The 26,378-nt window shown below is 50.8% G+C and overlaps 4 protein-coding genes across 10 annotated transcripts; 2 read left to right on the top strand and 2 right to left on the bottom strand.

The window, feature by feature from the left end:
• The first annotated feature begins 361 nt into the window (after positions 1-361).
• Positions 362-5,187, top strand: DPAGT1 (dolichyl-phosphate N-acetylglucosaminephosphotransferase 1). Of its 4 annotated transcripts, XM_073239631.1 has the most exons (10): positions 362-378; positions 482-592; positions 773-970; positions 1,249-1,369; positions 1,543-1,756; positions 2,001-2,147; positions 3,231-3,315; positions 3,670-3,858; positions 4,174-4,261; positions 4,425-5,187. In XM_073239631.1, the coding sequence occupies exons 3-10, from the start codon at positions 810-812 to the stop codon at positions 4,713-4,715; spliced, it is 1,296 nt and encodes a 431-aa protein (XP_073095732.1). In that variant the 5' UTR covers positions 362-378; positions 482-592; positions 773-809; the 3' UTR covers positions 4,716-5,187. The 4 variants fall into 4 exon arrangements, with proteins under 4 accessions (XP_073095732.1, XP_017505726.1, XP_073095731.1 ...); XM_017650237.2 differs by lacking the exons at positions 362-378; positions 482-592 and having other exon boundaries at positions 600-970; positions 4,425-4,580; positions 4,657-5,187; XM_073239630.1 differs by lacking the exons at positions 362-378; positions 482-592 and having other exon boundaries at positions 600-970.
• A 76-nt stretch (positions 5,188-5,263) lies between these two features.
• H2AX (H2A.X variant histone) lies at positions 5,264-7,184 on the top strand. Its single transcript, XM_017650240.3, has 2 exons — positions 5,264-5,399; positions 5,555-7,184. Exon 2 carries the CDS (start codon positions 5,983-5,985, stop codon positions 6,412-6,414), a length of 432 nt encoding a protein of 143 aa, XP_017505729.1. The 5' UTR covers positions 5,264-5,399; positions 5,555-5,982; the 3' UTR covers positions 6,415-7,184.
• A 218-nt stretch (positions 7,185-7,402) lies between these two features.
• On the bottom strand, positions 7,403-14,362 carry HMBS (hydroxymethylbilane synthase). 4 transcript variants are annotated; one of them, XM_073239632.1, is made up of 14 exons: positions 14,252-14,362; positions 11,843-11,896; positions 11,434-11,506; positions 11,021-11,070; positions 10,882-10,937; positions 10,406-10,483; positions 10,126-10,203; positions 9,927-10,002; positions 9,058-9,171; positions 8,809-8,847; positions 8,448-8,567; positions 8,169-8,222; positions 7,938-8,024; positions 7,403-7,850 (listed from the first exon to the last, which is right to left on the bottom strand). In XM_073239632.1, exons 2-14 carry the CDS (start codon positions 11,876-11,878, stop codon positions 7,677-7,679), a joined length of 1,035 nt encoding a protein of 344 aa, XP_073095733.1. In that variant the 5' UTR covers positions 11,879-11,896; positions 14,252-14,362; the 3' UTR covers positions 7,403-7,676. The 4 variants fall into 4 exon arrangements, with proteins under 4 accessions (XP_073095733.1, XP_017505731.1, XP_017505730.1 ...); XM_017650242.3 differs by lacking the exon at positions 14,252-14,362 and adding an exon at positions 14,006-14,137; XM_017650241.3 differs by lacking the exon at positions 14,252-14,362 and adding an exon at positions 14,006-14,137 and having other exon boundaries at positions 11,843-11,899.
• On the bottom strand, positions 14,005-24,938 carry VPS11 (VPS11 core subunit of CORVET and HOPS complexes). The gene is made up of 17 exons (XM_073239629.1): positions 24,720-24,938; positions 23,997-24,141; positions 23,765-23,900; positions 23,270-23,433; positions 22,419-22,666; positions 21,493-21,694; positions 20,942-21,093; positions 20,149-20,335; positions 19,660-19,806; positions 19,334-19,522; positions 19,079-19,240; positions 18,716-18,855; positions 18,425-18,627; positions 18,128-18,299; positions 16,260-16,482; positions 14,252-16,125; positions 14,005-14,157 (listed from the first exon to the last, which is right to left on the bottom strand). The coding sequence occupies exons 1-16, from the start codon at positions 24,908-24,910 to the stop codon at positions 15,961-15,963; spliced, it is 2,826 nt and encodes a 941-aa protein (XP_073095730.1). The 5' UTR covers positions 24,911-24,938; the 3' UTR covers positions 14,005-14,157; positions 14,252-15,960.
• Between the last annotated feature and the right edge of the window lie 1,440 nt (positions 24,939-26,378).

Genomic DNA, 26,378 nt, shown 5'->3' on the forward strand with positions numbered 1-26,378 from the left:
TCAAAGACAAGAAAACCCTTAGAGTGAGAGGGGCTTTTCAAGTGTCTACGCTTCAGAGTTCACATCATCTTTTAAATCGTAACTGCGTTTCCGGGAACTGAGTAGTGTTTACCTTGACTTCCAACTACATTAGCAACACGTTTTCTTACAAGCTAGCGCTGCTCCTTGTCCTTGTCCCTCATTCCCTCCCCGCGCGCTCCCAGTGGCCATCTTCCCGGCTCCAGGGGCATCCGAGTAAACTCAGGCTACTGGCCCTTTAAACGTGACCGGGGGCGGCCTACCCCGCTGAAACTGACGTGGAACCCGGAGTGGTCGGCCTCAGACACGTGGTACGGGAGGCGTTCATCTTGGAACTGGGCAAGGAGTTTTTCCGCCTCGGTCTGTACGTTTTTAATACGATGTTAGGAAAATACCCGCTTTAGTTTGTCATTCTTTAATTGCTTTTCTAATACTCTCGTGATAACTCAACCCTCCAATATAGGATGTGGTTCAAAATAGCACGTCCCAGCTCGGATGCCCTTATTAAAAATGGTTGCCGCCGCCTTCTACAAGGACAATTGCTCCGCTAACCTGATCCGGGAGGAAACAGTGGGTAGGCAAATACAGTGGGGCAGAGCCGAGGTTACTTTGCAGAGGCTCCCGGGAGCCCCGGGGGCGGTTCCTGTCAGAGTTGTTGGGATTTGCTTGGACTGGTGTGGAAAGACCCAGCCTGTGGGGAGCGGCCACTCCTTGCTGCAGAGGGCTAAAGGTTTCTGCCCACCTTGCCTGTTAGCTAGGGAGGCGGCCGAGCAGGGCCCTGGCCGGGCACTATGTGGGCCTTCCCGGAATTCCCGATGCCGCTGCTGGTGAATTTGATCGGCTCGCTGCTGGGGTTTGTGGCCACAGTCACTCTCATCCCCGCCTTCCGTGGCCACTTCATCGCCGCGCGCCTCTGTGGCCAGGACCTCAACAAATCCGGCCGGCAGCAAATGTGAGTGGCAGCACATGGGTCCCGGGCAGGGCGGGGACGGTGCCTGGAAGGCTGGACTGGGCGCAGAGACGGAAGGGAGCGATCAGCCTGACTTTGCGAGGTGAAGGGCAGAAGCGGTTAGCATTGGGCACGAGGATGGGGGCCGGGGGGAGGGAAGGGACACTCGGATGCATTAGGGACGCCAGCCGTGGTGGTGCCCTTTGCCCGCGCCCCAGGGAGGTTTCTGTACTGCCTGCCCCAGGGAGTGACACGCCCCCTCTCCTCCTACTCCTTCACAGCCCAGAGTCTCAGGGAGTGATCAGCGGTGCTGTTTTCCTTATCATTCTCTTCTGCTTCATCCCGTTCCCTTTCCTGAACTGCTTTGTGGAGGAGCAGTGTAAGACCTTCCCCCACCATGAAGTAAGTGGCTGACTGGGGGCACTTGCCTGTGGCTGGGGGCCGGGAGTTCCCTGAGCGAGTTGGGGTTACTTGGGTTTGGGGGTAGAGGCTGAAGAACGAACAAAAAGGAGTTCTTGAAAGGAAAGGTGAGGTGGGAGCGGGCTGGAGCGGTAACCTGCCCGAGCCTCCCCCAGTTTGTGGCCCTGATAGGTGCACTCCTTGCCATCTGCTGCATGATTTTCCTGGGCTTTGCGGATGATGTACTGAACCTGCGCTGGCGCCACAAGCTGCTGCTGCCCACCGCTGCCTCACTACCTCTTCTCATGGTCTATTTTACCAATTTTGGCAATACCACCATTGTGGTGCCCAAGCCCTTCCGTCCCCTTCTTGGTCTACATCTGGACTTGGGTGAGTAGCCCTGTAGCGGTCCCTGTAGCGCCACTTCAGGGCACCCTTTCCCCGTGAGATAGCCAGCACAGCATCCTTCCCGGTGCTCCACATTTTCCTCCAAATGTCCCACTTTTGTCCTGTATCTTTCCCTTGGCCCTTCACCCTATCCTCTGTCCTCACCGCTTTTCTTAAAGGAACAATATCTGTAAATCCTCATTCTCTTAGTGGCACTGCTTCTTTTCTTACTGCCTTCTCACTCCAGGCATCCTGTACTATGTCTACATGGGGCTGCTGGCAGTGTTCTGTACCAATGCCATCAATATCCTAGCAGGAATTAATGGCCTAGAGGCTGGCCAGTCGCTAGTTATTTCTGCTTCCATCATTGTCTTCAACCTGGTGGAGCTGGAAGGTAGGTGGGATTGGGGGTAGGGAGAAAAGAGAAGTCTGAGTGTTATGCAAATTGCTTGATACCTGGCTTTGGCAAATTCAGAAAAAAAGCAGTATTTGAGTAATTATAGACCATAAGGGAAGCTATGTACTGTGCAACTAACAACTAAGATTTTTTACATGTGAAAAAGAAAAAAAGCAGCCCTATCACTTATAATTGGATTGGCACTAAAAGTGATCTTCTCCTGTTGAACATAAACAATTGCACAGACCCTAAAATCAGACACAGTCCCTCTGTGACCATGATAGAGTGAAACAAAACCCATGCCCCTTCATAATCAAGTCTGAGCTTAGGCAAAACCACAGGGACACTGTGCACCCCACAGAAATGACCAAGGTACCCCTCTTCTGGTTAACATGAGTGATCTGCTTCCTTCTGGAACTCAGTTCCTCCTGCTTCTCAGATAAGAACTACTGAGATGCTCAATCGTAGAATTATTGCTGCCGAAGCACCCAATCCAGGCAAAACTCTGAACCTTTGCATCCTCAGAATCACTTCAAACAAATCCTATAACATGTCTTCCCAACATCCCTTTACTGAGGCATCCCATGGTTCCCCATAGTGTATGGTCTCCAAAATCTCCCTTGTTACAAGTCAACAAACTGAGCTCTGACTGGAGGTATGTTTCTGGTGGTCTTTGACTGATAGACCTCAATGAGTGCTTATCAAAGCTAAGCATTTTAAAAAACATTATCTCATTTAAATCATCAGCCGTATTTTTTACAGATAGGAAAACCGAGGGCTAGAGAAGTTAAATGTGTTATGTTAAGTTCACACAGGAAGTAAAGCTGGTATTCAAACCTAGGTCTGAATGGTCTAAGCCAAATTTAAGTGAGTAACTAGTTTAGGAAAGGGTCATGAAAGAGGTGGAATATTGGGAATTGCCTTGGTGAGACATAGAAGAGGTAGTGGGTTCTTAAATGAGACTTGGGAGGGATGGACCCTATAGCTTGGTACAGAACTTAAGAGAAAGACAAAAATAGGACCAAAATACACAGGGCAAGTGGCCACCAACCTCTCCCTCTTTCTCTTTCCCCTGCCAAGGTGACTATCGGGATGATCATGTCTTTTCCCTCTACTTCATGACACCCTTTTTTTTCACCACCCTGGGACTGCTCTACCATAACTGGTAAGTAGGCCTGTGGGTAGGGGGACAACTGTTGGAACGTGTGACAAGTATGGTCCTGATCACGACCTCTCTCCTCCTGGAGAGGCCAAAGCTCTGCATCCCTATGATGATCGTTTTCCGGGTTGGTAATATTCTTAAATTGCTTTCTACCCAACTGTAGTGGGGCCAGGTGCTGTGGAACCTCTGGGAATAGATGAATTCAGGGCGTTGGGTCCTGGAGAATTGCTAAGAGAGCTGGAGTCTCCTCTGAGCCAGAACTAGGGTCAGGGTTAATCTAGTGCCCAGAGTGTGTGATGAGAGAGAAAGGATTGGTAATGCCTCTTGCTCCTGGCTCAGATCCTCTCCTCCACACAGGTACCCATCACGGGTGTTTGTGGGAGATACCTTCTGTTACTTTGCTGGCATGACCTTTGCCGTGGTGGGCATCTTGGGACACTTCAGCAAGACCATGCTACTCTTCTTCATGCCCCAGGTGTTCAACTTCCTCTACTCACTGCCTCAGCTCCTGCATATCATTCCCTGCCCTCGCCACCGTATGCCCAGGTAGCTGCTTTGGGGCTTGAAAGGGACATGGTAGCCTTTTCGCTTGGGATGCATAAAGCTAGCCTTGTATATCTGCTGTGCACAGAGAGTGGGCCCAAAGAAGGGCTAACTTTCCATGTGGTTAGCCCTTTGTAACTACAGAGCACATCTACTGACATAATCTCATTCAGTGCTCACAGCTGCTCTGATGATCACACCACAGTAAGCCAGAAACAGCTCAGTGACTCCACATTCAGTGCCCTTCCTATCAATTAATCACGGCAAGGAGAGTTCATTGAGTAGTGACCCTCACATAAAGCTCTCTTCCCCCCGCAGACTCAATACCAAGACAGGCAAACTGGAGATGAGCTATTCCAAGTTCAAGACCAAGAGCCTCTCTTTTTTGGGCACCTTTATTCTAAAGGTAACAGGGTAACGAGGTAAGGCTCTAGGCCACCATCCTGAATTCAGGGAATGGGGAACCTAGGCCTGCATCAGGTCCAGGGGGAGTTTGGAAGCATTAAGCAGATCCCTGTTCCCAAAGCATGGGTCTTAGCTGAAGTTCTCTCCACTTCTGGCCGTTTCAGGTAGCAGAGAGCCTTCAGCTAGTGACAGTGCGCCAGGGTGGGGATGAGGACAGCGCTGTCACTGAGTGTAACAACATGACCCTCATCAATTTGCTGCTGAAAGCCTTTGGGCCCATGCATGAGAGAAACCTGACACTGCTCCTGCTGCTGCTACAGGTGTGGCTGGGGAGGAGTTTACCCTGCTTGTCTCCTTTTTTCCGTGGTTCTGACTGCAGTCCATTTCTCCTTGCAGACCCTGGGCAGTGCTGTCGCCTTCTCCATTCGGTACCAGCTTGTCCGACTCTTCTATGATGTCTGAGTCCTTTGATCATTGCCCTTCACTTCACAGTCTCCAGGGTTCCTGACTCAGGCCGATCCCTTTCTGGACCAAGACTGCCTCCTGGCCCAGGCCTCTTCCACCCTTCATGTCCTCCAGATTTGGTCCTCGGCATTCCATTGCTCCCATGATACCGATATTTTGGGCCTTTCTTGCCCGTCTAATGACTATTGATTGGCCTTTGCCTATTGCTTTCTTCAAGTTGCTGCTTTCCCTCTCCAACCCTCTCTGCACCCTCCTGAGGTGGGATTCACAGCTTTTGTGCAGTTATCCACAACCCTACTCTCAAGGAATATGTTGGGCCCAGGGACAGAACTCTGGCTGGGGATAGACACACAGGCTCAAAGATGACTTGACATTTGATTATAAATTAGGGATTCTGATTATGGAATGGAGAAGACCAGGGAGCCAGGTGCTCCCAGTGGTGACAATAAAGTGTTGCCTTTTTCTTGTTGTTCTTGTAGGTGTATTTACTATAGGGGCATTTTAGGGTGGATTGGGTTGGTGGAGGCACCTCCCAGGAGGATGCCGATCTCTGCCCCATCCTTTTTCTTCCAGTACACTGGGCCCCGTCTAGCAAGAAGTGAACAGAAAGAATGGAGACGATAAATATTGAAATCCTGATACTTCAGGTGGCATGGAGGGCCGTAAGATTGGAGGTACCTGTTCTCTTGTATGGGATTGAACTTTTAGGGGGTCTCATTTTCTTCCCTTTTTCGTTCTTCCCTTGCCAAATTAAGAGAAGGGAGTAGGGAATGACCAGACTTGGGGGGCCGAGTTGTAATGTTAACCCCCTTTCTTTTAAAAATCCCAGGCCACACATATTTCCCAGAGGCTCTTGAGGTGGCTTCAAACTTCACCCGCTTTGGCTTCCGGTTCTGGTCTCCGTCTGTGGCGTTTAAATCTCGCGCGCTTCACATGGATTGGCTACATCAGGGAGTGTTTGGCTTCCTGCCCGCGGCCACCCTTCCTCGCCTTTTTCCCCGGGCAAAAGGTTTTCAAATTTGACCAATCGGCGAGCACGCTCCCTCAGTGGAGGCGCGTTACCGAAGGGTTAACCGCAACCAACCGGAGGCGGGTATTAGAGAAAAGAGCCAATCAGACGGGCGCGGGGGTGTGCCCTGGGGGGCTTATAAGGGCAGCACTCGGGCGCGCGCGGTAGCAGTTGGACTGCGGCGATCGGTCGTGCGTTGGTGGTAATTTCTGCTGATTGGTCTTCACACCCCTTCTACCTCGGGCAGTATGTCGGGCCGCGGCAAGACTGGCGGCAAGGCCCGCGCCAAGGCCAAATCGCGGTCGTCGCGCGCCGGCCTCCAGTTCCCAGTGGGCCGGGTGCACCGGCTGCTGCGAAAGGGTCACTACGCCGAGCGGGTCGGCGCCGGGGCGCCGGTGTACCTGGCGGCGGTACTCGAGTACCTCACGGCCGAGATCTTGGAGCTGGCGGGCAACGCGGCCCGCGACAACAAGAAGACGCGCATCATCCCCCGCCACCTGCAGCTGGCCATCCGCAACGACGAGGAGCTCAACAAGCTGCTGGGCGGCGTGACGATCGCCCAGGGAGGCGTCCTCCCCAATATCCAGGCCGTGCTGCTGCCCAAGAAGACCAGCGCCACCGTGGGGCCGAAGGCGCCCGCGGGCGGTAAGAAGGCCACCCAGAGCTCCCAGGAGTACTGAGCGGCGTCCCCGCCGCCCCCGGCCGCCCGCCCTTCCTATGCCACCACAAAGGCCCTTTTAAGGGCCACTGCAGCCTTCACGGAAAGAGCTGGGCCTGGACCACTCGGGGCCCGGGACGGGCGGCCTCGGCGCTCCCTCCCTCGGGCTGCCGCGGCCGCCCCTTCCCGCCGCAGGCCCCGCGGCCGCTTCCTTTCCGCGGAGGGCGGGGGCTGGGGGCGCGGCCGCCCTCGTGACTCAGCCGCCCTGCTCTCGGGACTGCTGACGGGCTGCGGAGACGCCGCGGCACCTCCCGGAAGAGTGGCGGGCCGCTCCGAGGCAGGGCCGGCCCCGAGCGTGAGTGGGCGCCGCCGGCCGCCGGCGTCTGCTGCCGCTTCCGCGGCGTGGTGCTTAGGCCGGTGCATTGCGGACGTACGCTGAGCGCCAGGCTTTGGCGGGAGAGGAACCCTCCACTTGGTTGGCCCTGGCGCCCCCTTTGCTGCCAAGCCCCGGGGCTTTCGCAGCGCGCGCGGCCGCCTGAGGAGGGGCGCGGGCCCGAGGCCGATCGGCAGCCAGGCCCCCGGGCCTACCCCCTCGCCCCGTTTCCCTTCCAGCAGCTCACCTGGCACGCCCAGCACCGAGGTACCAGCACAAGCCCGTTGCCCGCTGTCCGGACTGAGCCTATGTTGGCCTCCGAACTGGAATTTTGCAGCTATCTTACCCAAGACTTGTTCCTTAGGTATTGGGGAGTTTCAGAGGGACTAATTTTGTTTATTAAAGGTTTTTTTTTTTAATGTGTCTGTTTTCATTTTGGAAGAGTTGCAGGATTCACGGCTTTGTAGACTCCCTGAGGGGAGGGGGAGGGGGAGTATCTGCTGTAAGAATCTGTAGTTAACTAGAGGGGCGAGTCAGGATTTTAAGATTAAGACTTGACATTACCTGGGAGACTATTGGGTTTAGCAGTAAATGCTTTTGTGCTTGTCCTTAGCTTTACTGCAACCACACACAAATCTACTTAAGAGCCGGTTTATTGGTAGAATTGGTTTACATTCAAACAGCTGTGGCTTGGGCTTTTTCTCTAACGAGATGACACCCCCTTGCCCCACCTACTGCAGAAGCAAGGCAGTCACCAAGGCCGCAAAGGCCAGGCAAGTCCTGGAAGTCTGACCCTGCAGTTCAGTCCCCTGGAGCAACCACCTCTGAGTTAGCAGTGAGAACGGGGCCCTGGGGGCTGGGGCGCAGGCCTGGGACAATGGTAACCCTGGCACCTGTGCCCCACACCCCAGTTAGTGGGCATCATTAAGTTGCCGTGCAACATCTAGGATGTTCTTGGCTCCTTTGTTCAGCAACAAATTGGCCAAGCTGATGCCCAGGTTCTCAGCAGCCAACTGGGCTTCTCGTGGAATTTTTCGGGCAGTGATGCCCACCAGCTGTGGGTTATCCTCAGGGCCATCTTCATGCTGGGCAAGGGAAGGGGGCAGAACTCAGTGAGCTGGAAGGGGAGGTAACACCCAGGTTTCTTTCTTGCCCTCTCCCTCACTCAGCACCTGGGCAGGGACCTGGATGGTGGTCTGCATGGTCTCCTGCATGCTATCTGAGCCATCGAGACTCCACACTCCTCCAGTCAGGTACAGCTGGGAAAGAAAAGCTGCCTAAGCATCTTCCGAGAGGGAAACGCGTAGGAACCCAAGCCCTCCTTGTTGGCAACTCAGGATGCACAGGGAGATACACCACAGTCCACCCGTCCCCCGCCCTCCCACCCATCTTCTCTGGCTTACCTGCCCCTCCTTCAGAGTTGTGTGCACTGCTACTGGGACACTGCAGCCTCCTTCCTGCAAGAAGAAGCTCCCCCTGTGAACGCCAAGGACTCAACAACAAACTGTGGCCCTCAGTGATACCAGACCCCCTGAAAACAACTGAAAAGTAGGCAGGGGCCTTGAACTGGGTCCTGTCCATACATTCAAGGATGAGTTACCTCTATAAACAGCATGAGTTTGAGAAAACTGCCCACCACCCTTCCCAACTCCCCGAGGCTCCACCCCTCCACAGGTGCCTACCAGGTGCCTTAGGAAGGCCCGTTCAGCAATGCAGCAAAGCAGAGTCTCAGGATCATGCAACACACCCACCAGATCCAAGATGTCTTGGTCCTTGGCTCGGACTTCCACACCCAGGGCCCCCTAATGGAAAAACAGCCTATAATATCAGACCAGATCTTTCCCCAACAAATGGAGCTAAGGATGGGAACTAGCCCACTTCCATCTCCCAGGACCTTTTGGGCAGAAGCCCCCCGCAAGACCTGCCCCTCCTTGGAAATGTTCATGCTGGGAGAAGCAGATGCAGAAGGCATGTGACTAGCTTTTTGTTTGAGATCAGAAAAAAATGGGCACATCAATACATGGCTTCTCTGGTCAAACATACCTGACCCACAGCATACATGCATTCCTCTGGGCGCAGGATCTGTGGGGGCAGAACAGGCAGTCAGAAGGGTGGACCCGGGGCTTCCTTAACAAAGTCTGGGTAGGCAAAAGTGAGTCTGACCTCTGATCCCCAATCTTCCCAGCCTGGGACTCATTTCCAGCTCATCATTTTAGAGGCAGGGTGTTCCAAAAACAGAATACAGGCAGGAAAGGGATGATTAACTGGGGAGGGAGTAGAGGCAAGCCCTACCTGCCCCACCCGGTTATGCCAGCCCATGCGCTGCAGGCCAGCTGCGGCCAGGATGATGGCACTGAACTCCTGCAGCTCATCCAGCTTCCGAAGCCGCGTGTTGAGATTCCCTCGCTGTGGAGAGATGCTAAGGACCACAAGCGCTGTGCAGTCTGGAGCCCCATGCTGTTCTCTGCCGGAGTCCTTCTCTGGCTATCTGATCATCATTCAGTTTTCAGCTTAATGATAACAGCTAACACTTAGTTCATACTTATTACATGCCAGACATTGTTCTAAAGTGCTTACCATGTCAGTTCATTTAATTTTCACAATCTTATGAGGTAGGTATTATTATTGCCTTCATTTTACATATGAGGAAAATGATACAGAGGGGTTAAATAACTTGCCCAAGGTTACAAGACTTCTTAGAAGCCCTCCCTGACTCCTGAATCTGTCCAGCTAGAAGCTGTCAGAGAATTCCCTATTTTGAGCATTAGAGCACTTTGCACATGCTACTGTGCACATTTTATTTTATACTGTACTATGAAATAAAAATGGAGGCACTCTCCATCCCCCTGACACTGAAGTAATCATTGCTCAGTATCACTCTGTATTATCGATGCCTGTCTGTTTCCAGGAAAAAAAAAGTAAACTATGTAAGTAGGGACAATGTTGCTCTTGCTCACCATTATCCCTAGTGCCAGGCACTTGCTTGGGGCTAAGAAAATATGAAAGGATTATGAATGGATGGATGGGTAGGTAGACGGGAGGACAGACAGTCCACTGGCCCCACAGCCTGCTTCCTCTGGAAGCACCGTCCACTCTCATGACTCCCAGGGCCCTTGACCTCAGCTCCCTCCTTGGCTGCTACCCCTTCTCTAAAAGGATACAATACTCTTGAACTCCAGATGTGGGAACTTTCTCTGCAGCTGGGCTGCTCTCCGCAGGGAGCTGGTTCCCACCACGCTGCTCAGAGACGTTCAGAGTGAGGCCCCAGCCTAGGCTGTCCCTATTCCCTTCTCTTCCCACTCCTCCCAAACCCCCACCTTCTGGGAATCCTACCAAAACGCCTGGTCAGGCCCCACTCACCTCTTCTCTGGCAAAGTTTCTAGGGTCTTCCCCACAAACTTGGGGTGAAAGACAACAGCATCGTAGGGATTCTCCCGCCTAGGGGCGGAGGGAAGGGGAAGATCTCCGTTCAGGTCACTTCCCGGCTCTCTTGAAGGCCAACTAACTCGCATTTTCTGGGTTTCCTGCCTCGCTGGACGCTCCTCAGGGCAGGGGAGACAGCCCTGGAGGCGGAGAGTCCAGTCCCAGGGGAAAGCAGAGGCAAGCATGGCGCCTGCCCCCTGCCTCTCAGGACTCTTACTTGCAGATGGCTCCAATGGTGAAGCCCGGGGGAAGCACCGTGGGCAGGTCCTTCAGGGAGTGAACGACCAGGTCTACTCTAGAGACGTGGGAGACGGAGACAAGGAGAAGGGGTCTGAGCAGCAGGTCCCCCTCCTCTCCACCTACTCCCCTTCCTATTTCAGTGGTGAAACCAAGAGCAGTTCCTGAAGCAGGCCTTTCAGAGGCCCGGGGACTCAGAGACCCACTCACCTCCTATCCTGTCCCCCACCAACTCCCCAACAGCATCCTCCAAACCTCTGGACCTGCACCCTGGGTAGCCAGATGGTTCAGAACTAGATCACTTTCCTTCTCTGAGGCCTAAAAAACCCACATATGAGCCCCCCTCTAGCCTATCCAAGGGTCTAAGCCCAACAGTCTGGCTGATACCCAGGTCAGATCACACTGGGTCCCAGCAAGAGACTGGGAAGGGGCCACACTCTCCTGTCTTCCACTTACTCATTCTTTTCCAGAGCATGTTCCAGCTCCTTGGTAAACAGGCTCTTCTCTCCGATCTGCCAGGCAAGAAAAAGCCTCAGAGTGAACCTCCTGAGAGAGGGAAAGGAGCGGGAAAGGGTTGGAGGAGAAATGCTGTTACCTTAGAGAGCGCAGTATCGAGAATCTTGTCTCCTGTGGTGGACATAGCAACTGAGGAGAGAGTCAGTCAGTCAGGCACTCATTGATCATAACTTCCTGAGCACTGTGCTAAGATTAATGGTGGGCACAGAGGCACAAAGCCTTAGTCTGTACCCTCTAGGCATGTACGATCTAACAGGAAGACCAGACACACTCATAAAAAGATCCAAGGCAGAGATGTTAACTACCAAGCTAGCCCATGCCGACAGAGCTGGAGGTCTTCAGAGGAAAGGGTCCTCCAAACCAGGGACGGCCAAGAATTCTCAGGAGCAATGGGCCCAGGCTTTGGTCCTGGGCAAAGCCAGAAATGCTGTGTTCTCCTCTCCAGTGAGCAAAAACTCCCCATTAGCTTTCAATCCTGCCCAGAAAACTCACTGATTTCAAACTGCAGGCCTGGGTATAAGGCTTTCAGGGCTGCCACCACACTGTCCGTCTGTATGTGAGCCAGCTGGGGGCAGAAATTTGGATTAGTCCTGTTGTTCCTTGGCCATTACCCGGAGATGAGACCTTTACAGGGTCAGGTTCATCCCAAAGGGGCTGGAATCCCTTCGAATTCAAGGCAAGGGGTCCAGCCTGGGAATCCTCTGCACCCCAACAACTTCCCCAGCCCAGGGATATCTGGCCACAGAAGGCAATCTGCCATTTGGCATGGGACCTAACACCCAGCCACCCCATCTCCTCCATCCCTGAGGTGCTGGGAACTGATCCTCTGGGTCCCGCAACTTATAATACCGTGAGCACAGAACTCTTCCCACAACCCACCACAGCCAGGACCTACACTCACCTGGCTTTTGCGGGTACCCACGCGAATCACTCTCATGTTTGGGCTGTTTTCTTCCTGCTGAAAAAGTCCCAGGTCACAGTCCCCTCTGTTCCCTGTGTTTCTCAACACCTTGTCCAAGAACCAGAATTACCAACTTGTAAGAAAGGAACCTCAGACCCTGACCTATGGCTCAGTGTGGGCATATATTCCAAGACTAGTTCCTTTACCTTCCTTAGTACCTTCTGCCCTCTTCACAGATCCAGAGACACAGAGCCCAGAGGGAAGTGACAGTAGGACCTGCTGTCACTGCAGCAATCTGGATACTGAGCCCTGAAGACCACCCTGCCAAAGCAGAGGGAGTGCTGCACAGTCAGGTGGGTGAAGAGATAAGGCCCATCAGCCCAGCCACAGGGAAGGTGCGGCCTGCTGCAGACGCAGGCACGGCAGCTGGGGCCATACAGGGGGACTTGTGCTGAGTCACTAAGGACGAGTTCAGCATTCACAAGACAGCAGGCATTGCAGAAAGCTTCAGGTGCAGAAAGCCACCCAGATGCCAAGAGCTACCCCAGAGCTGCCACACTGTGTATCCCCTAGTCTGGCTGGAATGTACACATTAAAGGCTGGGGTCAACAGATCTGATGTACAGCCCTGCTCAGCCTCTTGGCTGGGGGACCCTGAGAACAGCATCCCGCCAGTACCTATTTATTCATCTAAACAATGAAAACATTTGGACGCAAGTATCATCTGCCTCTGATGATCTGGAGACTAAAAGGCTTAGCGGCATAATGTCCATTCACCAACATTACTGCACCAGGTTTCACCAAGTCAAAGGGACATGCCTCTTCCTCCTGCCAGGGTACCTTGAACAAAGGTATTCAGTGCCAAGCAGGTAGAATTGGGTTCTTCAGTCTGAGGTCCTATTTCTTTGCAGATTAGACAGCAGCCACTGTAGATACTGTTCATTTTCCCTCTTCTGGGATCTTCATCCCACAGAGTTCTTTTGCAGGCAGCAATCTGGGCCCTCAGGTGCTGGAGGAAGTGACAGCTGACTGCTCTTAGACTCTAGTTTGCTCCACTGCTATCACTTCAGTAAACAGACCCTGGGGACCCTGAGAAAATTAGGCTAGGCCTGAAATGCTAGACATGGCCACTGAAATTCTATGACAGGGAGCCCAAAAAGAGGATTCTAATGTCCCCGAAACTGCTAGTTTCAAAAAATCTCTTAATTGCATTGATTCAGCACATTTTCAAATCAAATTGTTTCATTAAAAATTTGTTAAGCATGTGTATGCTAGAGCTAATTCTTTTAATCTTCGTAACAACCTATCAGGTAGAAAGGACAGGCACCTTTAGGACCATGTTACAGAAGAAAAGTCTGGCTCTGAGGAGTGAAGTGACTTGCCCAGAGGCACACGGCTAGTAATGGTCACAAGCTGGAACTAGAATGCAGATCTTCCTACTCCTAGTCCAGTGCTTGGGAACGCCTGCAGTGGCAAGGAATCCCTCTCACCAGCTCGCTGGGGAACGAGAGATAAGCAGCTGCTTCATCTCTTTTCTTATCTCGGGCTGGCAGGGGCCTCCATTAGCTCTATAGTTTGCATCTGCAGAAGCCCAGAGCTCCGGGCAGGCTTCGAATAGGAAGGCTCAAGGTAATAACTCAGTGGTGTGTCTCAGCTGGGGACTTCGACAGTAAGCTGGGGCAGGGTGACCGCTAAAACAGGCAAAGGGGAGGTGTTTGTGTGCATTTCGGAGACTTGGGGGTATGCGCTCCTCTCTGGATCCAAAGTGGAACATATTCCCGAAGGGGCCGAATCCCACTTCGGCCCAGTCTTGTGTGAAAGGATCCGGGAATAGCACGTCGTTTTGCGTAGAACTTTCCCGGGCTGGGTCACGCTATCTAGACCGGTGGATGCCAGGCCTGGCGGAATCCCACCCAGATGCCCGCACAGATGAGGGTTTGAAACCGTCCCTCCACTCTTAACCCCACCCCCACCCCTCAGAGATTTCTCCTGTGCCTCCTAAGCAATACAGCTACTGGCCCTTTAAATACTACTCCGACCAAAAAAAAAAAAAAGACAGGTAGTCGTTCCGACCAATAGAAGACGGAGGGTAGCAACCTGGGGCCAATCGTTGCCCCGCTAGTCCGGAAGACCAAGTTGCGAAGGGCACCGGCTCGGAACTCACCGCCGTTGGGGCCACGTTGCCGCTACCAGACATGACTGTGCTTAGGGAGTAGACCAGAGGCTGCAGCCAAGGTCCTCCGGGATCCGGAGAGGCAGGATCCAGCCCCGAGCACCGCGTGCCCAAGCTCTTCCTGCAGCCTCGGACTGCGGCATCTGCCAAGGGCCCTAAGTCACTTCCGGTGCCCGCCCCCAAAGGAGAGGCACCTCCCCCTGGGCGGGAATTGGAATGACAGCGAAGACTACTCACACTACAGCCCGATTCCCAAGCTGACGCAGGACGCTGGGTTCCCGTTTGCCCGGTCTTCCTGGCTTGAGACCCAGTCCTACCCACCGTTCATTTCTTTTACCATACCTTGTCCTGAGCCAAGAATACTGATGGTCAATAGCTAAGATAGGCTCTCCTGATTTACCCACGAGGTCCTAGTCCAGTCCCTTCCTCCCACCACCCCAGTGGATAGTCAGTTAAGCCAAAGTTAGCAGTGCCCAAGAGGAAAAGGATATCAACCCTAAAATGATGCGTTGGAAGTAAAGAGTCCTTGAGCAACTTGCCCTAACCCCCCCAAACTGGATTCAATATCTCTACAAATAAGAGAACTGCTCCAGAAAGCAAGTCATCCTGAATTCTATAGCGTTGTCCCCTGAACAGTGGCACAAGCAATTGGTGCAGCTCATGCGGTACTTCCTTTGCTCTATTAGAACTTAGCTCTGCTACAACCCTGAAGTAGGCACCATTTCTGTAAATGAGGAAACTGGTTTTAGAGATGAAAGGTCATGTCTAAAGACAAATAACTGTTAAGTGGGGGGGTACCAACACATTATTGTTAGTGGAAAAAGTGCTTGTTAGAAACAGTGCGTTAGCCTCTAACGTTACTATGTATTGCACCCATACGCAACTATACAAAGCACCGGGGCGTCCATTCACTCCTTAGGCCTTCATAATAGCTATACAGGAAAGGTATTATCTATAATTCCTAATGTAACTAGGAGCCACACTTAGGTCAGCTGATCCAAGTCTGTACTCAGTACTAACAGTGTATTCTGCTTCTATATACTAATTAAGCCACAATGTACAAGTGACATTCAGTTAACCCCACAGGAGCAATTATCTGACAGGCAATGTAACCCAAATTACCCCTAGACATTTAGTAACACAAACCTCACCTGACAACTTCAAAGAGGGAGTGAAATACTTCAATAAAGGCTCTTTTACCCTGCTTATCTCCTAATCCTGAACAGAGCACACACTAACCTACCCACTATGAAGGCAGACTTCAGGCCGAGGTTCCTTGCCACAATCTGCCTCCTGCTTGAATACTGTCCAAACAGAACTATAGAGATCAGCCAGGCTAAAGAGCAGGTGGTGTTTGGAGGACCTCAGTCCAGGCTGCTCTTAGAACCTGGGCATTAAGTCTTCTGCAGAGATTTTTCAGTAAATTGGACTCAACTAGATGCCATAAGTCCCATCCATTACTGGAATGAGGTCGCATCAACATGACTTTAAAGAACTCTGCAGGCAGGGAAGTGGAGCTCTAGGAAGGCAGAGGGTAAGCAGTACATTTTGCACAGTTAAGAATCACCAGTTAAGTCCCAGAATAAATCCTTTAACCCCCAAATCACGTTCTTTTATTTATAGACTCTGGGAGCAAGGACCCAAGCACAGCCTGGTGCTCTTGGGATACAGAATAATGCAGCTATTGTCCACACTCAGAGGTTCCTGAGGCGCCCTCCTCCACTGTCTGGAATTATCTACACTGCTCAAAAAGTTAACAGGAGAATGGTAGGCTGGCCAAAGGAGGAGGCAGGAAAAGAAAGCCCCATTTAGTCCTGAGGGCGATGGCATCAGATCAGGGTGGAGTTCTGGGCATGCCTCCCTGACTCCTGTGCAAGAGTCCTGCCTCTGTCCCACTGTGTCCCCTCTGCTATGTCTCCATTATCACACCCCTTCCTACAAGCAGCTTAAGTGCCCCTCCTGGAGTGCATGAGCAGGTCCCGCTGCAGCCCAGTCTCCAGGCTTGCTGTCAGCCTGGCAGTGGGAGGGTCGGTCAGCAGAGTCAATTTGTTGAAGACACCTCGGCCAAAGTAGTCAGCAATTACAGAGAAGCTGTCATTGGAGCACTTGAGCTGCAGGGAAGGAGGAGAGAAGAGGAATCAGAAGTGAAGTGCTCATTTCCTAAACGAAGAGGAAGAAAGGAAACAAGCCCCCCAGGGCTCCCGTGACTCTGTTGAGTGGGGTCCACATCTATCCCACATCCCACCTGGTGCTGAAACTGATCATGGAGATCCCGTTTCTGTTCCTGGGCCCGGATCATATCCATGACCTTCCGGTTTTCGGGGAGGCAGGTGGGGCAGTCAGCATCACTTTCTGAGTAGCTCTCAAAGCAGTGCTGGTGGAAGGAGTGGCCGCAGAGAAAGTGGACTGAGGGCAACTCCAAGGCACTGTTACAGATGCTGCACTTGGTCTTCTGGAAAATCTTCGGACTACAGACAAGGGAGACAAAGGAGTGGCAAACAGTGTGGACAGGGTCAAGAACCAAGTGGGGACAGAGGCAGCTGCAGTCGAGGAAGGACAGGTTCCTGTTAAGGGACTTCAAGGCCCTGTTCTTGCCACCTAAAAGGGGCCAAATAAGGACACAGGCCCCGGGTCTGCAGTGAGTCTCAGCTTGCTCCCACCAGGTCGAACTGACCCAAGGGGGTATTCTTTTTCTCTTTCAATTTTCACAATTGCGACCAAATTGTTTCTCAGATCTTTACTCAGACATAACCCTTCCCATGGGGACTTTCCTGGCCACCTCATAAATTACACACACTCCTCACCCTATTCTCAGTTAATTTTCTCCTTAGAACCTACCACAGAAGATAACATTTTGCTTATTTAACATGTTTACAATCTGTCTCTACTTCTACAATGTAAGTTCCATAAAGCAGGGCTTTTTGTGCTGTTAAGAACAGTGCTTGGGACATAATAGGGGCTCAGTAAACATTTGTGGAATAAAGAAATTGTTCTCTACTAAGTATTTTACAATGTTGATGGCAGATTAAGACTTTAGAAATTAATGTTTACTATCAATATTTCTACCTTATCCACTTTCTATATTTTCTAAAGCAAAATTTTTCTGGATGGCTTCCAACCACAAAATAAATGTGTTTAGAAAAAGTAAAATACAGGCATATACAGCATACCTCACTTAATTACACTTCACTATTGTGCTTTGCAGATATTGGTTATTTTTTTTTTGTTTTTTACAAATTGAAGGTTTGCATCAAGCAAGTCTATGGGTGTTATTTTTCCAATAGCATCTGCTCACTTCATGAACATTTGCTCACATTTTGGTAATTCTTGCAACATTTCAAACTTTTTCATCACAGTGTTTGTTACGGTCATCTGTGATCAGAGATCTCTGATGTTACTACTGTGTGTGTTCTGACAGCTCCGCCAACCGGCTGTTCCCTATCTTCACCCTCTCCTTGGGCCTCTCTATCCCTGGAGACACAACAATATTGAAACGAGGCCAATTACTAACCCTGCCATGGCTCACAGTGTTCGACTGGAAGGAAAAATCAACTAATGTGGCAAACTTCATTACTGTCTTATTGTAATAAATTGTCACAGCCACCTGACCTTCAGCAACTGCCACCCTGATCAGTCAGCAGCCATCAACATGGAAGCAAGACTCCACCAGCCAGACGACGGACTTGCTGAAAGCTCAGCTGGTAGTTAGCATTGTTTTAGCAACCAAGTATTCTTAAGTTTAGGTATGTACATTATTTTTTAGACATAATACTATTGCACACCTGAGAAATTACAGGATAACATATATACAGCTTTATATGCACTAGGAAACCAAAAAATTCATTTGACTCCTTTATTGTGACCTTCGCAGTAGTCTCGAACCACAACCTCTCTGAAGTGTGCCTGTACAGAAAAAAAAGTATCTACTACAAGATAATGTCCTCCAAGCCCAGCAAATGATGATCTATGCACTAAAGCGTCCTGTGGAATTCCTCCGTTCAAGCAGATCTCCAAGAATGAAACGCTCCAACACCTCTATGAAAAGTACTTAGTGACACCCTGCGAGGAATAAGGTGATCCGCGGCCCCCTCCACATATCCGGACGCCCAGTACCTCGCCTTGAGCTCCTGGATCTCCTGGCGGATGCGGGTGGTCTCCTCTCGGTACCGCCGGACCTGGAGCTCATCCTGTGCAATCTGCTGGCTCTGTTTCTGCAGTTTTTGGACCAGGTAGTCCCGGATGACAGACAGGGTGGCTGTGGAGTTGTGGGCCAGGGTCTGCACCACTGAGATCGGGGTCCAGAAGGAAACAGGACAATGAGCAAGCACTACCCTGGACAAAGCTGAAGGGCCCCTGTCCCAGGGCTCGGCTGTCAGCAGCCTGCACTCACCACCCTGACCTCCCAGATACCTAGAAGGGGTGGCATGAGGTTCTTGCTCTCGATGTGCTTAAGCACAGCCGCGACGTACTCCTTGCAGTCCTCCTCCTTGCGGGCAAAGTAGCTGAGTGCCTGTTCCCACAGGGAGGGCTCCTGCTCCCCATGGCGCTCACAGACGGTGACCACCTGCGGGTACTGCTCGTGCTGCATGTGGTAATGCATGATCTGCTGGAACCTGCAGCCAGGGCAAGGCACACCTCAGAAGGGCCCCTGGGAAGCTGCTCGGATCCTTCCCCCTTCCCAGAAATTCCCCGGACTCTTACAGCTTCCCCTGTTCATAGAGGTACAGGACTCCATCCTGGAAGTCATGCATCTGGCAGAGGACAAGGGCCTTGTCAAAGACATCGCAAAAGCGGCCACTCTTCAGCAGGGAGATGGCCTCTGCGTGAAGCTTCTCTTTGACCTAGGGAAGGAGGAGAGCTGCTGGACACAAGGGAAAAACCGCAAGTCTCTTGGAACAAGGCAAGTCAACCACCTTCCTTTAGCCCAATTCCCTCTTCACTGAGGACCATTTAGCCCCCTAGGGTGAGGTGTTTTTAGTCTAAAAAATGCAGCAAAAGGCAGATACAAAAGATGGAGGAACTGTTTTTCCTCCAGCACGTCTTGCGGCTCCTGCCAGGCCTCACGTGTGGGTCCCTCTCATGGGCCCAGTTCTGCAGTCGTAGCTCTAGGAGCGTGTCATAGATGCCCTGCGGTGAGTCTGGCTGCACTTCACTCATGTGCTCTAGGAAAGCTTTCAGCTCTCGTGGGTTGTTGGCAAAGATGGGGATGAACTCCTCTGAGTTGGCCTGGGGGGAGAGAGGAGGCTGAGTGGGCTTGATGCTCACGAGGCCCCGAAGGTGATCCCTGTGGTCCAAAAGCCATTTCCCCTGAGGCCTCACCCTGCAGCCTGGAGACTCCCTATCGCCTTGGCCTTCGAGGCTAGGCTGATAGTCAGTACAAAGTCCCTTCAGCAACTGGGTTGTCTGCTCTGGTATATGGTGCATGAGGATCTTGCCATAGCGTTTCATGTTGCTCTCTGCCTGCTCAAAAGGCAGCTTGCCGATGTACTGAAGAGCTTCCTGATAATTCTGTGGAGAGGTGAGGGGCAGAATAAGCACATACCCCTGCCTCACCCGCCAGGAAGTACCTGTACCACTGTGCCATTCCAGGGATGTCCTGAACAAGAACCAGGTCCTGCCTGAGTCAAGAGTCCCTGATGTCCCACCTTGATGTCCTCTAGCTGGATCTTCAAGTACCACTCATGATGTGCATGGTTCTCAGCCAAATAGAGGGCATGGGAGTAGTAGCCAGCCTGCCGGAGCACCTTGATGGCTGTTTCCACATCAAAGTGGACTTCACTTTCACTCTTTGTCTGCCAAGGAAACATCAGACGAAATCATTCACAGAGGGATTGTAGATTGGGAAGGGAAAGGAAACATGCATTTAATTCTAAGACCAGATTTTTAAGATAGTAATAAAGTCCATGCTTTAGAAAAACATTGTATTATCCAGCTTCCCAAAGTTTCTAAGAGCCAGTGTCTTCCTCTGCCCCTACTATTAGAGGGACTCCTGTGAAGACACAGGACTCTCCCAGGGCTAGTTCCCTGGGCTTCGATACCATGGGAAGTCCTGGCACCATAAAACAAGGGCCCTGGGGGGGCCTCCTCCTCCTCAGGGCGACCCGGAGGGAACGCCCACCACCACCACCCTGCACCTTGATGAACTCCTCCAGCTTCGAGCTGTCCTTGAGCTTGGTATAGCAGTTGAGCAGCAGGGTGGTGTGGTCAGCGTTGGCCAGAGATTGCCGGTGCAGGGTCTGAAGATAGGCAGTCAGGTTGTGGATGCGCTGGGCATCCAGGAACTTGCGGATCACATAGGACGGCTCCAACTTTCCAATGGTTCTAGGGAGACACATGCATCAAAGAGCATCTGGCTCAGAGTACTTCTCAAACTTTCGTGTGCATAGGAATTGCTGGCAGATCTTCTTAAAATGCAAACTCTGCTTTGGCAGGTGTGGGGTGAAGCCTGAGACTGCATTTCCAACAAAGTGCCAAGGGATGTTCATGTTACCACACTGGACCACATGAGCAGCAGGGCGCCAGAGCTTAAACTTAGCTGAGAACAGGAATCCTAGAGAGACTGGTAAAGAGGCTAGACAGGTTCCTAAAACCCTTTATTAGGGCAGACAATTCCAAGAACTAGTGCCAAGGAGAGAAAGAGTGGAAGCAAGAGATGAATATTCTTTTCCCTTTAAAACATCAGGTCAAAATGGATATTCACAAAGGCCAAGCTAAAGTTTAAAATAATGGGTACTCATCAAGTGCATCCTGGTCATGTAATATTTTTGACTCTAAATATTCCCTTTTCAGTAAGGTATGGTGTCTTTTCCCTTTAGGCATCATGGTTCCTGCAGTTTCTGGTAGAGTTCACCCGACCCCAAGGTTTTAGCCTATCTGGCTGCCTGGCCCTGCTCTCTGAGCTGTATCCTAAAGAGCCTCGAGACTGACCGGATATACTGCTGGACAGCTCCGTCATGATTGCCCTTGCTGTAGAGATGGTCCCCATACTGCATGAAGATCTGGGCCAGCCCATCACTGTCCAGGTGCTGGCTCTTGGCCAGGTTAATCGCCATTTCAAATAGATTCTTCTTAAACAACATCTGGATGGGGAGAGAGATTAGAAAATTGGTAGCAACAGTCCTGAGAAAACACCTTCCCAGAATATACCCACAACACACAAGCCACAGAGTCCCCAAGTTCTGATCTGCCTAGATCATAGGGTGAGACCTCTCAGATTCCCCCAAGACCAATATCACCTCCCCTACAAGGCTGTCTGCAGACACAGTGGACCTTGACAGTGAGCTCAGGCTCCCAGCCATTACTTCCCTCTAAGGCCTCACCCCAGGCAACCTGCCTTGTAAATTGTACCCTAAGTTGAGCTGAGTTCAGGCTGTGGTCCAGAGGGAAGGAGACACCCTGGCCTGGGAAGACTTGGAGAGCCTGTTCCTACAGCTGCATCTGGGTGCCTGTGGCCAGCTCTGGGAACCTGGTGGCCTTGCCTCCAGTTTGGTCTGGGTGTCCTTCTCCTGCAGTGCGTGGACCCGCCCATCCCGCGTCAGCACGTACAGGGAGCCCCACTCAGCAAGCACATCCACTACGTCCTCAAAGACGGCGCTATAAGCTATGAACTTGTTGCACAGGTCATAAATGTTGAGAATCTGCTTGTCGGAGTTCTGTGAGTCCCTGCTGGTGAACTCTGACCTGTGTGGGAAAGAAAAAGCACCTGAAATTTGTATCACCTCTCTCTCAACTCTCCTTTATTTCCTTTCCCATGACAACTTTGGTGCTGCCCGTTCCACCCAGAACAAACCACTTCCTTGGCCCCTCTAGGAGCTCATCCCATAACACCCAGCATTGTGCTGATAGCTGTAAGAAGAGAATGTACAGACCTGACCTTAATCTTCAGGATCCTGTAATTAACATACACAACAGATTTAAAAATTAAATATACATTCAAACATCCATTCATTTAACAAATAATTAGTGGCTGGTGTATGTAAGACACTGTGCTTAGAAATGAATGAAAAGGAACTAAGATCTGACATGGGTGACTTCCATCTTGCAGAAGACCCTGCTGTCCCTTCCTGGTGGCTCGGAGGAAAAATACTGTGTCCTTCCCTTGCCAATTTCTATACTACTCAGTCCCTGGTTCCTCTGCCCAATTTATTTTGACCAAAGAGTAAAAAACCAATATCAGGCCTTAAATTCACTAGAGCATTCTAGAGCACCAGGGCTGCTCATCAAATTTCTGCAGCAAAACACACTTTTCAGTAAAAATATTTTAAATGAGTTCATGTGTAAGCACAACCTACATAAAACCAGAGTAGGAAACTGACAGGATCTAGGCATTAGGATTTTAAAATCAGTATAATTCTGAGGAAAAGTCTAGCCCCCTCTCCCTTTCCCTTCTCCCTCGAGTCCTTACTTGGGGGAAACCTTCCGGTCACGAGAGACAACGACAAGGTAGCCTCTAAACCAGTGGGCAATGAGTTTATGGCCCTCAAACGCAAAACAGGGTCCACGTTCATCAGGCTGGTACAAGTAGACACACTCATCCCCAGCCACTATGAACTGCAGGTCCTGAGAAGGGTCGCTGAGGGCTGAACAGTGCAGGCCACAACCATGGGTGTCCAACTCCACACGAGGGTAGTCCTTTCCAGAAACTATGTAGGACTGTGAAAATTAAGAAAGGGATTAACAGACTGCCTTTGAGGAAGTGGCATCTAAGCCTTCCCAAAGAAGTTCCCATCTCCATACCTGCTCTCTCTTAACTCTTACCACCCTACGACTTTCCCTGGCTGCTTGCCTTCTCCACTAGCCATCACCCATCTATTAAATACATAAGCAGGGACCACATTGTCTTCATCTGTGTATACTATCACTACCTACTACAGAAATCTTGCATATAAGGGAAACGCAATCATCTTTTACTGTTTTATCAAAAAGCTGCTCCTTGGGGGGGAAAAAAAACTACTTCTAAGAGTAGACTGTTAACACATTAGGAGCTCCAGAAACCAGAGAAGTAAAGCAACTTGTCCAATGTCACTCAACAAGTTGTTGGAAAAAATTCACATCTTTTATCACAAGCCCAGAGTCTTTTCCTAAGTCTAACTCTTCCCAGTCTCCTAAGTGAAGAAATAAAATATTAAGCTGGGCAAATGAATCAAGGTTATATGATAAAAAATTTTAAAATTCTCCCTCTCTTGGCAGTTCCTTCCACTAGTCCCCTGAGAAGCCTTTCCTGCCTGCCCCTAATAGTGGAGACCTCGATCTTACCTGAACATTCTCAGTTGTCACAACAAACAAGTGAGTTGTCTTTCCTGCTTGGCGAAAGGCCAGTCCAGTAACAGGATAGTTGCCCTTGTGCAAAATCTGTGTCTTGCTGTGCCGGTCCCGGGTGATATCTCCTTTGTTCAGTGTAACACTGCCATCGGTGAAACCTTTAGGAGACCAAGAAACAGCACTTCACTGAAGCTGAAAAGGTCAGGAAGCACAGAAGGGGAAAAAGACCATTTGAGGCACTTGTTAGAAGTAACAAGCTTTTTCCTCAAACCCAACTCCTCCAAAGGGTAACGCTGAAGATCAGTACTCGCTGACTCGTTTTCAAAGAACAAAACTAAATGCTTTCCCCTTCCAAATTTTAATATCTAAAAGGCTTCAGTTCAGTACAAAGAGGTCTCATGAAAACAATGAGCTGCCGAAGCAACTCTTGAAAAAAATCTGTAAAGTATCATGGATTGTTAACTTTGCCTTTACCTTCTTTCTGCTTACCAATGGCCATAAAATTGAGATTTTCGTGGACAGTCAAACAAGACACAACAGTTGGCTCTGTTCCTGGTATGGCAGGGAAGATCCGAGTGCAGAGTGGATTGCCACCATCTCTCTTCTCCAAGTTCCAGATCTTTACCTGTGGACAGACCTCAGATATGTGAATGTAGTCACCTCCCCACAACCAACCACTCCCAGGCTTCTGAGTCTTTCCCATCTCTTTCCTAGGACTCACCAGGGGGTTGATGCCCTCTTCATCCTCACCAACAGATGCCAGAATATTGTGCTGCTTCAGCTGGTACAGGTGTGTCACCCGTAGTTTGTAAGCCTGGAAGAATGTAAGCTGTAGGGAGCGGGGCAGGAACCAGATCTGGCCTTCCATATGTGCAGAGTAGTCAAGGAGCCTCCTTTCCAAGGAGACACTTGTATTTACACAAGAACCCAGAGAACAACTAATATACACAGCTTTGAAAATTTTTCCAGGATTTCTCCACATATTATCTCCTGGGGCTCCCCATCGCTGATGAGATTTAAAAAAAGGCCAGTTTAGTGGCAGCAATAGAAAGAACAAAGCAACAAACTCCTGGTCTCGTTTACCTCCTCACCCACAATATGGGGCAGAGGAGATGACACCTTACCTATTCATCTTTTAAAGCCAACTTGCATCCCTTATTTTGATTGATCTTAAAAATAACCTTGCAAAACTGGTATCTTACATTGCTTTTACAGATGAAGAAACTGACCCCAGAGGGGGTAACTAGCTAGCCCAGGACTGCTTTGTTGGCAACACGCAGAAGAAAGGGCTTCCTTCTCTCTCTCCCCTCAGCCCACTGAAGGATGTCTGAGCGCCCATCTAAAGGACAGTAGCACGGTACACGAAGCCCTCTGGCGCACATATTCCATCCCAGCTGGATCTCCTCAGGGATCCGGGGAGGGAATAAACAGCTACAGAGGAAGGATATCTCCAAAGACTAGGCTCCCTCGGCCTGAGTCACAGACAGTGATGCCAGGAGGGAGGCAAAGGAACTTGGAAGTAGCGAGGCCAGACACAGGTGCGGCCCCGGGAGTCGCCCCATCACTGCCCAGCGGCTCCTTCACCAGCTCCTTGTCGAAGAATACGAAACGCCGCCACTGCAGGTAGGCCGCCATCTTGGCCGAAGACCCCACCCCTGGGGGAGGTCACGTGAGACCATCCGCGATCACGTGACCCGGCAGCGCGCAGGAATCTGGGCGCACATGCGCTCTGGAGTAGGGGTGACTGTGCTGGTGGGAGAGCGAGCTGGGGGGCGGGAGGGAGGTTTCCGGCCTGGCTCCTGCTCCAGGGTTGGCGAACTTGCCGATCTGACTGCGCTGGCTAAAATGTTTCTGAAAAGCTGGACCCTTCGCCTCTCTGTTTCTTCCTTTTTTTAAGTGCGCGGGCACTGAGGGATCAAGGAGAGGTCACGCGCTTTGTGAATTGTAATCCCCTGTGCCTAAGTGAATCTCGTGCTACCCTAAGTGAACCAGTGTACATGAAACTGGCTTTTCAGCTGTAGGAGAAATAAAATTAGAAGTTTGTGTCTGTCATCAGATACAAATTATGAACCATAGGCAATATCTTAACATTCAATTCGTGTCCCGCTGTTAGTGTGTGGCACATAATACAGACCTGAAGCATGGTTCTTAGGAGCTGGGAAATACTGATGGGACGGGAATTCCCAAGAACCTGGGCTTTCTTCTTTCGGCAGTGGCAGGGTATAGATCATAAGCAGAACACAGCAAAAGGCCTGGAAGTAGCAGCTCTGAGAACTGAGTGATATGGCAAATGTCTAGATAATACATGGCCATCTACTTATTCCCAGCTCTGGCTAAACCAACCGTTCCGGTGGAAAACTAAGTGTACTGTTTGTGTGCCACAGTGAGCTATGTACAGGAGTGTGGTACAATGTCATTATGAGATAGTATGGGCGCATGATAAAGGGGTCAACTGGTTCGTATTTGTGGGGGCTTTTTGCGTCCTTCCACCACACAGATTTTCAATTTCGGAGTATTTTACTCGTTATTCCAAGCAGCCATAGTCCCCAGAGCAGGGGCTATCTATGTCTTGCTTCCCATAAACCAGGTTTAACAGCCTGGTATGTGCTACATGTTTGGGTGCAGGAATGAACGTGGATGATTTTCCTCTTATCCCCTCATCTCTTCAATCTGGTTGACAGGAAAGGTAATATCCATCTATCTAAAGAGATAAATGATGTGCCACCATCAGGCACACAGATTTCCTGACTTCAGATTTCTTCCCTCTTTACCACACAGGTACTGAAATTGCTTCGGGATCCCAAATCATGGGCAGAAGCACAAATGGGGAGTCAATTTCACCTGCTGAGCTTATGTTCCATACTACTCATTAGAACTGTTAGTGTGTAAGACTGAATACGTTAAAAGAAGCAATATGAAAGAAAAGAGATGTGAAAAGCAGAATGACATCTTTGTTGTTGACTTAAGTGCGCCCCCTCCTGTGCAAGGGCAAAGGCCCAGAGTCTCCCTCTGATGTTTGAACCTGGTCCTGTACCCATTGTGTCTTCTTAGGGATGAAGGTACAAAGATTGGCCTGCCAGAGCGACCCACAGCACCTCTTCAG

The sequence above is a fragment of the Manis javanica genome, chromosome 6 (assembly GCF_040802235.1).
Source record: "Manis javanica isolate MJ-LG chromosome 6, MJ_LKY, whole genome shotgun sequence".
In the NCBI taxonomy this organism is placed as follows: domain Eukaryota; kingdom Metazoa; phylum Chordata; class Mammalia; order Pholidota; family Manidae; genus Manis; species Manis javanica.